Raw genomic sequence first — 14,293 nt, 5'->3', positions numbered from 1 at the left:
GATAAAGTTATTGTTGACTCCAGGTGCATTAACTAAAGAACTTGAGGTGCCAAAGTGGGTTACAAGTCCTTTTGTGCAATTTAATCAAAGGAAAGGTAAAAGTCAAGGTGTCTTTTTCTTAAGGAAGATTAGAAAAAAAATCAAGCAAGACTAGTCATCATGTCATCAATTTCTCTAAGTAGGTAGTTATAAGTTAAATTTATTTTCATACCATTTTCATAAGAGTTTTCATGGATCAATTAAAGCTTCATGCTTGCTAGGGAATTTGGTGAATAAGGTATATCTTTATAGTTATTATGTTGATTACATTCCTTGACTTCATATCAAATTTGGTTGAAGCCACTACAAGATATAGGCCTTATACCGACGTTTAAAGCGATGAAAATACAAACAACAAGATTTGTCCCCGTCGTCGCAAAAAGCATCATCATGTGCACCGCAAACCGTCGCTATAAGCGTCGGTATTGGCATCGCTATCAGTGTCGCATTTTGCGATGCTGATAGTGACGCCAATACCGACGCTCATAGTGACTGTTTGCAACGTGCATAACGATGCTAATAGTGACGTGAGCAGTAAAATTTTCGACGCTAATAGCGACGGTAATAGGGAAGAAAAAAATTTGTATGGCTCTACTGTGTACAATGTGCTTGCAAACAAAAACAATGTATACTGAAATCATAAAACTGATACATGAAATAAATACATGATCGCATAAAAAGCGACTGGTACAATCATGACAGGATATCACTAATACATAGAAAGCGTCTACATAGATCAGGCAACTCAAAAATAAAGGTGTGTGAGCTCCAAGGATCCAAGGGCAAGCTACGCATCCTCGTCCCCTGAAAGCTCATCCCGCCGCAGAGCATCGAATGGAACCTGCAGAAAAAGAAACAACACATCAGTCCACCATACAATAATGCATTTCGGGTCATGCCCTTTGGTCTCACAAATGCCCTAGTAACCTTTCAACGATTCATGAATATGGTTTTCCAACCTTACTTTGTAACCAAATTTCCGTCATATTTATTTCCAAAGAGGTTTGTGATCATCACTGTGGAGGATATGTTTTCCTATGCACTACAACATATGGAAATCTCTGACAAAATAGCAAAGTGGGTGGTCCGACTTCAAGAGTTTGACTATACAGTGCAGGTTGAAAAAACAACTCGGACATGCTTGGCTGATATTTTGACAAATAGGTGCTATGAGAAAAATCTCATGGTGAAAAGAAGGAACCTTCCACCACCCCCATCCATAAAAACTCTTGTAGATGCTTATAGCCTCTACTTTGATGGTGCATACAAGAGAACTAAGGATAAGGTAGCCGGAGGCATCATTGTTTTCTCTCCTTTAGGAGAGAAAATCTATTGTGAAGGAATTATCTTGGAAGGTGTCCACTCTAACAATGAGGCAGAATATCAAGCTTTAATTCATGGTCTTTGTTGGTGTCTTAGTAATTCAATCGAGAGATTGAATGCTTTTGGAGACTCCATGCTATTGGTAAGGCAAATGCAAGGTACATGGGCATGCAAAAATACAAACCTCTCTAGTAAAATGAGAGAGACCAAATCTCTTATGAGAAGATTTAGGGAGGCACAAGTACATCATGTGCCAAGAGACCAGCACAAAGATGCCGACCATCCAGCATCATCAAAGATGAATGAGTCAATGGTGGGAGCAGTGGCTATCAAACCCCCACTTCGACAAGGCAAGGAAGACTTAGAAGATATTTTGCATCTCTTAGAACAAGGAGAAGCTCCCAAACACCTGACTAAGGGAGAAAGATAGTGGCTAGCTCGGAAGGCTACAAGATTTCGCATGGTAAATGACAGTTTGTATTGTCTTGGTAAGGATGGTGTGCTTAGAAAAGTGCCTTCAAAATGGAAAATTGGAGAAATCTTAAAAGCTTTCCATGATGATGTGTGTGGAGGCCACTTTTCACACGACATCACAAGTAAAAAGGTTCTACAAGCCAGCTTTACTTGGCCCAGTCTATACCGAGATGTCAAATATTGGTGTCAAACATGTGAAGAATATCAGAAATCGGGACCACGACAGCTCATAGCAGAACCCCAAATCCCAATCAAGGTCTATGGACCCTTTGAGAAGTGGGGAATTGATGCCATAGGGCCTCTACCACGCACTCCATCAAGAAAAGAGTATATTATCATGGGGGTAGATTACATGACTAGATGGGTCGAGGCTATGCCAACTAAAAGAATCACTACTAAGGAAGTGAGTAAATTCATGTTTGACCAAATTTGTTGTAGGTTTGGTACCCCTCTTGAAATACTATCAGATAGACGACTAGGGTTTAGAGCTAATGTGGTGGGTGAACTCATGCAAAAGCTAAATATTCAACGATGACACTCTACCCCTTACTACCCTCAATGCAATGGATTGGTGGAATAGGTAAATGGAATGATTTGTAAAATCATAAGCAAACAGGTACATTCAAGGCCTCGGGATTGGGACAAGCACCTTAGTGGAGCTCTATGGGCTTACAGAACCTCCTTCAAAACTATGTTAGGGTTCACACATTTTCATCTAGTTTATGAACAAGAGACTCTTTTGCCTATTGAGGTGAAATTAGCTAGCCTTCGAGTATTAGGTGGCACAGTAGTCTCTCTCTTTCTCTCTTTCCCTATTATGTTTAATGTTTTCTCCCTCTCTCTTGTTCCTTCTTTCCTTTTCTCTCTTCCTCTCACTCTCTCATTTCCTCTCCCTCTCTCATTTCCTCTCTTTCTCTCTCAATACACATGATTTTTAACAAAAACAAGTAAAAGAAAATGAGAAAAAACAAAAACAAAGCAAGAGGGAACAATGCACTCATCGCAAAGACCCGAGGATGGATTCGGCGCCTCCTCTTCGCGACGGCGGCTCTTCTTCGCCCTCTGTATACTTCCTCCTCTTCTTCGCAAACGGCAGCGGCAGCGATGAGAAGCTTTCCTTCTCCCTCTTTCTCTATTTCTCTCCCTCTCCCTCTCAAATGCAAGATGAAGTTCATTCTCCCTTTCGCTCTCTCTTTTGTTCGTTCGCACAAAATAAGGCGCTCCAGTTTCGGCCAGCATTTTTTGTTGTCTAAGTAACGTCAGTGACGCCGCTAATTTGCATCGGAAAGCGCTGTCGCTATGTCTCTGTATCCTTGTAGTGTACCTTGAGCCTATCCATCCATGTGTTGATGGTGGTCTTGCTAAATAATACCAAATCCATCAGTAGCGCGAACCTGAAGAACCAAGCTATCTATATCATCTGATGGTCAATCCCTCAGCCTTTTGCTAGCAAAGCCTCTAGGTAGCCATTAAGGACATGCACACCTAGATGAACTCGGTCCAATATTTGAGAACAAAGATCAAGGACATTGCACCAATAATCGGGAAGCTAATGGGAAAGTGGGCCATGTCATCCCTTTTATAAGTATCAAGTTGAGCTAATCAGGAGTAAGGGATGCAGATTGTAGAATGATGATAGATCTTAGTATTCCCCATCTTGTCCACAACCTCTGGCAAGATCAATTGCATAGCCCAAGCATTCACAGTGGACACCACCAAGTTGGCTTAACCATCGACTATAATCTCTAATGATGATGCCACTATCCACCAGCTTTTGCATGTTGATGCCACACTGGAGCTCCATGTGTCCACTCACAATTACATCAAACCTATCAATGTCAATGTAATACATGAGGATGAAAAGGTTGAAGCCATTCTCTTTGAAGTCCAACAAGAAGGTAATCTCCTTTAGGCAGTGGTAAAACTATCTGAATTTTTGATTAATAAGTCGATTATGCAAATAGAATACCTATCCTACCAATTTTTATACATAGATATAATTAACATAATTATAATGTATTCAATATTCTAATATATAAAAAATTGTTATAAATTTATATATCTTTTTTTAAAAGGTTAAATTTTATTAAAAATAATATTGATATTTGTACTAATAAATTTTTATAGTATTATTTTAATTTGTAAAAGAAAATTTATTTAGTAGAATTATTATTATTTGTTTATGACATTTTATAGTTGTGGTACTATTACAAAAAAAATCTCTTTTACTTATTTAAATTTTAAATAAAACTACATGAAAGAAATAAAGAGAGAGGGGAGAGGGATATATAATGATTTAACATTACTATAATGATATCACAAGAGAGATCTTGAAGTGGATAAATTCCAAGGACTTTAAAACCAACTTTCTTGTTCACTGGTGTAATATAAAAGTCAAATTTTATGACTTGAATTTTTTTAAAAATGGAAAGACTTACCCGTAAAAATGGAAAGATTTAAAATGTAAATATTATACGACGCAACTGGGCAGTGGGTACGACACATCAAGCTGCTTCAAGCAAGTGACCGAAAAGGACGTGCCGTGGGAATAGCGATGAGGGGGTTCGCTTTCTGCGTTAGGGGGCCGACGCAACATTCCGTGCGAGTGGCATCAATAGCTTGCCAGTCAAACGTGTGGATGAGGTTGGCGACTATGAATGGGACAATGTTCAGAACGAAGGCTTTGCCCACGCACACTCGGCTTCCGGAACCGAAGGGCACAAGATCATCCATAGGTCCAGGCTTCTGCAAGAACCGCTCGGGGGAGAAGTCCAGAGGATTGTCCCAGATGCGGAGGTCGCGACCCATGCCCCATGCATTGAGGAAGGCAATGGTGTTGGGAGGGACGCAGTATCGGCCGTCGGCGACCTTACAGCCCTTAGGAGTGAACCGGGGGCCAACCAGAGGCGCAGGCGGGTGCAGACGGAAGGCCTCCTTCACCACGGCCTCCAAGTAAGGCAGCAGCGGGAGATCGTTCACCATCACCAGCTTCCTGTCGCACCCCACCACCGTCGCGCCCCACCACCGAGTCCAGCTCCTCTTGCGCACGCCTCAGCACCCGTAGCCACTGCAGGAGCTCGCACAGCGTCCATTCTATTGCCGCCGGAACCGAGGTCAAGCCCGCGAGAAGCAAGTCCTGCAGTGCAAATAATACACAGACTAATGACCCACGTCTCGGCCATATGTCAAACACTGTAAAGTAGACTCGGACCTACCATCACGAGTGCGCGGATTATATCTTCATCTTCGGATTGCGAGAGCAATGCCCCCGCGAGTGAACTACTCTCGGCCTGCTTTATCTGGGCTAACACGCTTCGACATCTCCGGCTCAACCCTAAAATAACGTCCAGCCATCGCAGCCAGGGGAAAAGGTCCCCTACGTGGAGCTTCCTCATCACGTGCAGAGCCCTTCCCAAGAGCCTTTCCATCCGTGGGGAGTCCTCAGGTGCGGACGCCGGACCTCCCACGGCCATGTGCATGACGATGCGGTTGCAGACGGCCCATACGTGGGTGTGCACGTCGATCCCGGCCTGCATCGGGGAGGTTGCGGTCGCGTCTGCGCGGACGCGGGAGACCTCCTCCTCCCACATATGCGCGAGCGTGAGGAGGCGGGCGGGCCGGAGGAAGGAAAGCAGGAGGCGGCGCATGCGCTTGTGACGCGCACCGGGCGGGGAGAAGAAGGGGTCGAGTTGGTTGCGGCTGAGGATGCGGATGGCCGCCGTGGCCGGGCGCCACTCGCAGTCCAGCTCGTGCTCCCGCCAAAGATCCCTGGCCATCTCCGGCGTGGAGGCCACGACCAAGCGGACGCCCCCCAGCCGCAACAGCATCAACCCGCCGCCCCTGCCCGCCGCCAGCAGTCTCTGAGCCAGCGCATCGATCGGCACGTGTGGCAGCCTCGTCAGCAGCAGGCGCAGCAGTAGGTGCGTGCGGACTAGCAAGGGCAGCTCCGGCAGTGGCTGCGGGGGCAGCAACGCACCACCCGCAGTCTCCAGTTCTCGCCGACGTCGAGTCACTAACAGAAAAGCCAACGTGCTTGTGAGCAGTACTGCCACCAGAACTAGTAGCCCTAATACTAGCTCGATCGCGGTCATTGTCGAGCTGCGAGTACTGGTAGCTGTAGATATGCGATGTGTATATAGGACGTTTTTGAGACCTTAGAACTCCCCTAATGCAAGGGGTTGCACTTATAGCACCATTTTATTCTAGTTATACGTGACTTGCTATTAAATTACTAGATTTTTTGGTCAGTTTTCTTTCTTTTTTTATAGGAAAACAGTGGCCACATGAAGTAGGTACATCTATCTTTTTCTTTTTCCTTACTTTTCAACTCTCTTTGTTGCATATAATTTATATTATGATTCAATGTTACTAAAATACTTGTAAGTTATTAGTACAATCTAAATCCAATGTTACTGAATCAATCCCTCTCTCTCATGTCCCCCCTCTCTTTCCTTCTTGAAAATAGAAACCTATGATTATGATATTTACTGGTACAACATGAAAACGTATGTAGAGTGTAGATAACATCAACATTATGGAAGTAGACTTTCAACATAATGCGAAACAGGATGCAATCATCACATGTTTATTTATTAAATGCAAATACACTTTCTAACCACCATGTTTGTTTTTTATATTCTGAATTTTGACAACCACATTTATATTCGACATGTTTAATCTAATCATCATCTTTATCTTCCATCTATTCAATTATTATCTAGGATAAATCATCACATATTTCTAATATGTGATTTAATTGTTATTTGCATCTAATGGTTACTTTGGATGGACGTGGCAACCAACTTACCAACTTAAAGATTCACCAAATTTACGAATTCCGTACTGATAATCTCTGTCGCACAGTGAAATGCTCAGTGACTATTATGACGGTGTAATAGCAGTGCGGAACCCGTGACTCGGGCAATAATTTTAAAAATTATTAAATTTTGGTAAGTAAATATATTAAAAATCGGTAATAAGTCATAGGCATGATATTCCTTGGCTTTTCCAACTTCTACAGGATATTTATTAAGGATTACTCAAAGATAGTCACACCACTCACTAGACTCACAGGAAACTCAAAGTTCTCATGGACCCCAAAAGCTGAGAAGGCCTTCAAAATCCTAAAGACCACTTTCATCACTACCCCAATCCTAGTCCAACCAGATCCAGTCAAGCTATTTTTCTTTGAGATTAATGCATCAAACTATGCATTGAGAGCCATCTTGTCCCATCATGGAGATGATGGTCATATGCATCTAGTGGCATTCCACTCAAGGAAGTTCTCCCCTCTAGAGACAAACTATAAGATCCATGACAAAGAATGCCTTGCCATTGTAGATGCCTTTGATACTTGGTGTCATCATCTAGAGGGTGCAACCCATAAAGTTATCGTCTATACAGATCACACAAATCTAGAATACTTTATGACAACCCGCATCCTCAATTGAAGACAATCTTGCTAGAGTAACTTCTTATCTAGGTTTAACTTTGTTATCACCTATCGCCTAGGATGCCAAAAATGCCAATCAGATGCTTTACTACCTGACACATAAGAAGGGAAAATAAGTTTTTGATCAACAACAAGTAATGCTACTCAAGCGAGAGCATCTCTAGCTAGTAGCTATCTCCAACAGTTGTCACCCTCTAGGAAAGTTGAGCCTCCAAGTACTACAACAAGGCCATAACATCTTAGCAGCAGGATACTTTGGAGTTAATAAGCTTATTTCAAGAGATTTTTGGTGGCCCTAGACATTTTTAGACTACATGGACTCCCAAACAACATCATCAACAATTGGGGTTCCCAATTCATATCTAGTTTTTGGAAGAGCCTTTCCAACCTCCTTGGAGTCCAAGTTAAGTTATGCCATAGCCAATCATCCCTACAGATTGATGGTCAAACAGAACGGGTAAATCAAGTCTTGGAACAATACCTTCGCAACACCATCAACTACCATTAGAATGATTGGTTTGAGCTCTTGCCCTTTGTAGAGTTTGCTTATAATAATAGTATCGATGCATCTACCAAGAAAACTCATTTCTTGGCAAACTATGGTGCCACCATCCAAGGATAGATGTACATCTGTCCAATCAAGTATAGAACCTTGCCGCCCAACTTAAAGCTCAACACCTAGCAAATATACACCAATAACTTAAGCAGCAAATTCAAAAATCTCAGAATCAATACAAACACTATGCGAAATGGTATTATCTTCAACATCCAACATACAACGTCAGTGAGATAAAGTATGGTTACTCAAGCATAACCTCCAGACAACAAGGCCCTCCACTTAGCTAGACCACTAGACATTTGGGCCCTTCACTATTATAGCCCAGATCATCTAGTTTCTCACTGACTCCAACCCCCTTGCACCATGGAGATCCACCTAGTCTTCCATGTTTCCTTGCTCGAGCCATACCATAGCTCACCATTGAGGGGGGAGAGATCTAATCCCCCACTACCTATCCAGATTAAAGATCATGAAGAATTTGAGGTCTGGCATGTCTTAGACACGAAGATCTCCCGAGGTCGATTGGAATACCTTGTTCACTAGAAAGGACATGACAACAATGTTCGCACTTGGAAATCTGCAGAATATCTCCAAAGAGCATCTCTCAAAGCTAAAGAATTTCACTAGAGAGATCCAACAAAACTTGGACCAAATCACCAAGCCGCTCCTTGTGGAACTCGTTGCTAGAGGAGGGGGTGATGTCACTGACATGCCATGATCAAGTGTACAGATTAATTCTTGCTCATTCCATATGAAAACCCCCGATTTGAAAGCATTCTTAATATGACATCCTTGAGCCAAGAATGCGACCCACCATGTTACTGCTTGCATCATCGATGATGTCATCGAATATTTTAGAAGATCTTTAGCCACCCTCTAAAATCTATAAAAGTAGGGGCTCACCATAGAGCTCCTTAGTCTTGCCAATGCTAGTCTTGGGAGCTCAAGGAGCCGAGATCTCCAAGTAAGTAACTTCTAGTTCCAGTTCTAGTTCTTGCTAGTCATGGTATCTAGTCTAGTCTAGTCTTCCATTATACTCATGTTGTCTTGTCACCTTGTAATCTCGTAGTACCAGATCTTGTTTAGTATTGTCTTGTATCTTGTCCCATCTCGTAGCTTATGTAATAGTGAATACAATAGTAAATAAGGTGTGTGCATTGATGAATAAAGCTTGAATCGGATAGAAAAAGCACTTTACATGTTATGCTTCAATTTTAAAAGTGTCAATTGGAAGACTTGTTTGCAAGGAAATTGTAGAAAATAGGGTAGTACATCAGAACATTGTCTGAGAATGATGAATGGTATGAAAAGAAATAGCAAAGAATTAAAGAAAAGATATATAGTTTCTTTTTTGAAAGATGGATATCTTTAGAAACATGCAAAGAAGAAAAAAGAAAATCCACTAAAAGTCATTTTAGTGACAGGGCTATGCAACTATAAGTAATGAAAGTATTTCATGAGAGTCTGTGGTCTAGCTATAGAGGTGTTTGAGGCACATTTGAGAATATGAAGAAAACATATTGGTGACAAGGAATGTATAAGGATGATTTACACTATGGAATCATGCAATACTTGTCAAATGTATTTAGCAATGAAACATAGAGATGGGTTGCAACCAGCCTATCCGTTGTCTCTTCATTATAAATGGGTAGTAAATTTGGTCACCATACATATAGGACTTTTGTAGATGAGATACCTCACGTGAGGATTTGACTAATCAAGTGGAAAGGAGAGCTCTACACATTAAGATAGCATATGCTATATGCAAATTTCTTTTGCAAGAAGTCTTTTGCTACTATGGTTGTGTAGACAAGATTACAACTTAGAAAGGGGAATTGGATGTAGATGAGGTTTGTGTATTCCCTTAGTTGAGAATTAAGCTTACATTAACTTCAACATATAATCTAGAGGGTAATGGGAAGAGTAAGAGGGTCCATCTACCTATCGTCAAGGCGTTGGCAAAGTCATGTAGAGGCAAAGTAAAGGAGTGGCTATGGTTATTACCATACACATTATGGACTAATCAAATCGACACATGGTGTAGTGATTGGATATATGCATGTTAAATTGATGTATGGAAAAAATCCTATTATGCCAATTGAAGAGGTGGCTACCACATGGAGTGTATTATCTTGGGAGAAAGGGTTGAGTAGTCAACAATTGCTTACTCTACATATTCGGCAATTAGAGAGAAGACTAGAAGACCTTGAAACAATAGTTACAAGATTGAGGGCAGCAAGGCTTTATGATAAGAAAAGGTTTGACAAAAAGCATAGAATCTGCAAGCCAAGGGCGATATAGGAGGGATTTTGGGTGTTGATTTGTGACAGTAGTATTGAGAAGGTCACAAAATAGTGGTTTGGTCCATCAGTAGTGAGCCATGTACATGATAATGCTACCTATTCTCTCCGTGAGTTTTATGGAATAACATTAAGAATTCCAATTGCAAGAAAGTGAATCAAAGTCTTTAAGAGACGTGAGTAAGTCCACCAATTCTTCCCAAGATAGTGTTGAGGAAGATGTGGATGACATTGAGTCAATGAATAAGGATTCAAACCTGCAAAAGAATGATAGTCTAACACATGCTAAAGGATATTAGGTAGATTTGGAGTGGTTGAATGTCATATAATTTTATGTCCATAATATAAAGGTAGATGAGAACCTATAGTGCTATCCATTCATGGGTCTATACACATGACTTGACAAGATAAGTTGTAGGAGAATATGACTACAAAGTCTTAATTTAATGATTTAGTCACAAGCATTGAGGTTGGACTCAAGCGGGTAAGGGAAAGTCAAGTAAGTCCATGAACAAGAGTAAGAAGGTATGTGATCTCATGTAGGGAGTAAGTGGGGGACTTTGGAAACTTTCCTATGGAGCACGAAATGGAGGAAAAAGGAGAGGAAAGGGACAACATTTTAGCATGGAAAAATGGGCCAAATTGGCATGGAGAGAGTAGCATCATTTATGGAGAGGAAACCAAAGGCTAGGCCACAAAGTGGGCTCCCACATATTGTGAAATAGCCACCTAATGTAACCTTATCACGGAAAACCCTACAGATATCAATTAACACCAGCTCATCACTATGGCATGCAAGGTCTTTGTGATAATTTTTTGGTTAACATGGTCTTGTGCATCAATTGATTTAGAAATCTTTCCTATTTATAGGGGAACTTGATGCATCACATCAAGTTTCATTGCCTTACAAAGAAGGCCTTCATCTTAGGGGTAGGGAAGGGGGCATAGTGGTGGAATTCATGAAGTTTGACACCATGAAACCAAAAGCTAGGCTATAGAGTGGGCTTCCACATGTTGTGAAGTAGCCGCTTGATATAATCTTGTCGCGGGTAGCCATGTAGATCTGAATGTTCACCAACTCATTGCTATGGCATCTCAAGTCACCCACTACCTAGACATATGAGTGACTTACACGGCCACCATGTCCATACAATCAGTCGATCAATGCAATGAGACCGTGCCTCTCTGCATATCGAGTCTCAAGACCGGTGGGATCGCGGTTTGTAATGAAGTGCTGCAAAGAAAATAAAATACAACTGTTAGAAACACGATTGTCAGTACAAAGGATATGGCAAAAAAATAAGCAAGCAGAACAAAAGAAAAACTTACAAAGTCCTTCAAACATGTCCTATGGCCGCCACTCCCAAGATGATGGACCACTCCCGCCTCTAGTCGTGCCCTCACCGCCTCGCACTGCTATCTCCAGCGTCTTGGGAGAATCTTTAGCCTCCTCCCTGAGTCAGTGCCAGTCATCCACGTCTAGCCACTCGGGCTTTGAAACCCAACTCTTGAGTGCCTTCCGTGCATTCGATTGTTTGTGTGACATGAATGCACACATGCACTCCATCAGCCAGCTTGTAGAAATTTTATTTGCTGCGGGCTAGTACCTGAAACTCCTGATGCAAGGATACTACTATGTAGTCCTTGCTCCTCTCTGGTATGTTCTTCCAATGATCCAAGACATTGTGCCCAAAAACTTGTTGGCACAACTCTCTCATACGAGCCATCACCCTCCTCCCCTCATTATTCATGATGATGGCTCATGTCATATTATCTATAAGATAGGAATACCCCTCTGGGGTATGCCTAAGATGGGTCCTCTCCCACCTACGACCACACTCTTGGGCATATCCACCAGGAAACCCCTGTATATCTGGTGTACCTACGAGGGTAGTATCTCTTGGAGTAGCACCCATAGGGGTACCACCTGCGGACTGCGGAGTGACTGGAGTAGACATCCCCATAGGTGTGACAAATCCTACGGGTGATGCAACTCCAGTAGAATGATGAGATGGAGATACTGTGTCGGTACCTCCACTGCATCCACGTCTCCGCAACATCCCCTAGAACCACTCCCTCTGTCCGGCCCAAGTCTGGAGTGTCGACCTCGTTTGCTGGAAACTGAAGCATCAAAGCGTACCGAAGTAAATCTAATAGAATAGCATGATGGTATCCGAGACAACTCCTAGTCTACCATATCTCTGAATCTTGCCATCTAATCTAGAGACATATACATGAAGATCTCCTGTAGCTCCTCATTGCTCATTCCTCAACTCATCGTGATAATCTAAATATCCATAAAGGTCCCCTATACATACAAAAATTGATGTCAGTATAATTAATATAAATCATACAAAGCATGGTAATATAGATATTTTAAAAATGATCTTACTTAAAATGCACATCTTATGTACCCTTATAAGCGATTCGTCAACTAATTGATTAGGTGGATGCTCCAAGTATGAAGTACGATATGGTTCCATGTCAATCTCCTGACACAACTCCACATATACTGGTAGACATGTCACCACAAAAGGATGAGTCCACCTCATTCTCAAAGAATTTTTGGACTCATGTATTTCCATCATTGTTGCCCAATGTTGGCTCCTCTACATGCTCCAAGCTTTCGGTGGCCTCCACTCCTTGTAATATCGACCCCTCTATTTGCATATTGTCTTCATCTATGCTCCAAACATCGCTTTGATCATATACTCTCGCACTTCGGGGAGCTGAAGGTATAACGTACCACCATCGAGGTTGCAGGGGTTTGAATAGAAAATTACATGTTCACAATCACGTACAAGAGAGATTTAACTATTGTAACATGTACCATGTCATAATACAATTAAAAAACACATGAGTTCATACACCTGTTCACAATGGATCGGCAACACAAACGTGTCTCGCAAATCCGTCTATTTTTTTTCCGAATCTATTTCGAGAAATCCAGATGGATCTCTTTGAACTGTTGCTCTAGCTCCTTCAAGTACCACTTTGAACAAGTGCACATCGAATAGGATCGTCGAGAAGCTACGGTAATCCACTATGATAATACTTTGCAAGTTCCCAAAATACTCCATCTCATGTATAATCGTGTTTGGATCCATTACTCGTTGTCAGCTCTCTTGGTCGAACTTTGCCATGGTACCACAATTTGTTGTGGACTGCATTTTGTCAATACGATCCACATGAAAATGCGGTCAGCGCAACTACGCCGCACTATATATTTTGTATTATAGATTGAAACACTCAACTAGTTGTCGCACATAAAATATAGATACGACAAACCCTAAACATGTCATCACCTTTGGACTACATCCCCTCGAGAATTCTCACTCCTCGTTTGAGACCTCTGCCCCTTCGCGAGACGTTGCGGTCAAAGCTCCATGCAACCATCGCGTTGACATAAACCGAGGCATCTCCTCCATGCCCTGGGATATCGAATCGGTCGATGGCGTGTACTATGTCAAAATTCAAATCATGCTTCCTCTCGATCATTCCTAGCTTGCTGGTACCTAACGAGCCATGTCTACTTAGAGGCATGGTGCAACATACAAAAGCAATTCAGTTTCTCCTCCATTGCAGCATACATTCTTTTTTTTACCCCATTTCTAACCACCACATCTTTCATCAGTCTATCATCGTCTTTCAACCACCATAGCATACTGTTGTTTGAATCCACCGTTGGTAGCCATTGTGAAATATACACTAACGTCTCAGCACCAACCAACCTTCAGCCATGCTACCTTCTGGCCGAGCTCATTGTCACACAAAGCCTTTTAGGGTTTTCATGAAGCACTCCAAGAAGAACATCCATCGCGTATGGACAGGTCCACTAATCTCCACTTCATCTACAAGATGCACAAGAAGGTGGATTTGTATCGTGAGCATGCTAGTAGACAGGTATTTCTCAAAGAGACAGACCGTCTCCACTACTCCCCGCCTTGCAGATTCAATAGAGGATGTTTTAATTTCTTTTTGTGAGATCCATTACATGAAAGTCAACAACTTGTAAATCGCCATGCATATATCTGGAGTAAGGCATCCTGCGATCGCAATCGATAGTACAAACTGCCACAAATGAGGAAGCATTATGAACAATGACTACACTCCAAATAGCAAAATATGCAGGCCACTTACAATCCA

The 14,293-nt window shown here is 42.0% G+C and overlaps 2 protein-coding genes across 2 annotated transcripts; both read right to left on the bottom strand.

Annotated features, from left to right (window-relative positions):
* Nucleotides 1–4,350: 4,350 nt before the first annotated feature.
* LOC148016899 (strychnine-10-hydroxylase-like) lies at nt 4,351–4,644 on the bottom strand. Its single transcript, XM_087662374.1, has one exon. It carries the CDS (start codon nt 4,642–4,644, stop codon nt 4,351–4,353), a length of 294 nt encoding a protein of 97 aa, XP_087518500.1.
* A 70-nt stretch (nt 4,645–4,714) lies between these two features.
* Nucleotides 4,715–5,927, bottom strand: LOC148016898 (4-hydroxyphenylacetaldehyde oxime monooxygenase-like). Its single transcript, XM_087662373.1, has 2 exons — nt 5,052–5,927; nt 4,715–4,972 (listed from the first exon to the last, which is right to left on the bottom strand). Exons 1-2 carry the CDS (start codon nt 5,925–5,927, stop codon nt 4,715–4,717), a joined length of 1,134 nt encoding a protein of 377 aa, XP_087518499.1.
* Nucleotides 5,928–14,293: the final 8,366 nt, after the last annotated feature.

The sequence above is a fragment of the Lygodium microphyllum genome, chromosome 22 (assembly GCF_053477565.2).
Source record: "Lygodium microphyllum isolate KBCC chromosome 22, Lygodium_microphyllum_v1.1.10, whole genome shotgun sequence".
In the NCBI taxonomy this organism is placed as follows: Eukaryota; Viridiplantae; Streptophyta; class Polypodiopsida; order Schizaeales; family Lygodiaceae; genus Lygodium; species Lygodium microphyllum.
Note: the sequence above shows the minus strand (reverse complement) of the source record. Positions and strands in the feature narration are given on the sequence as shown.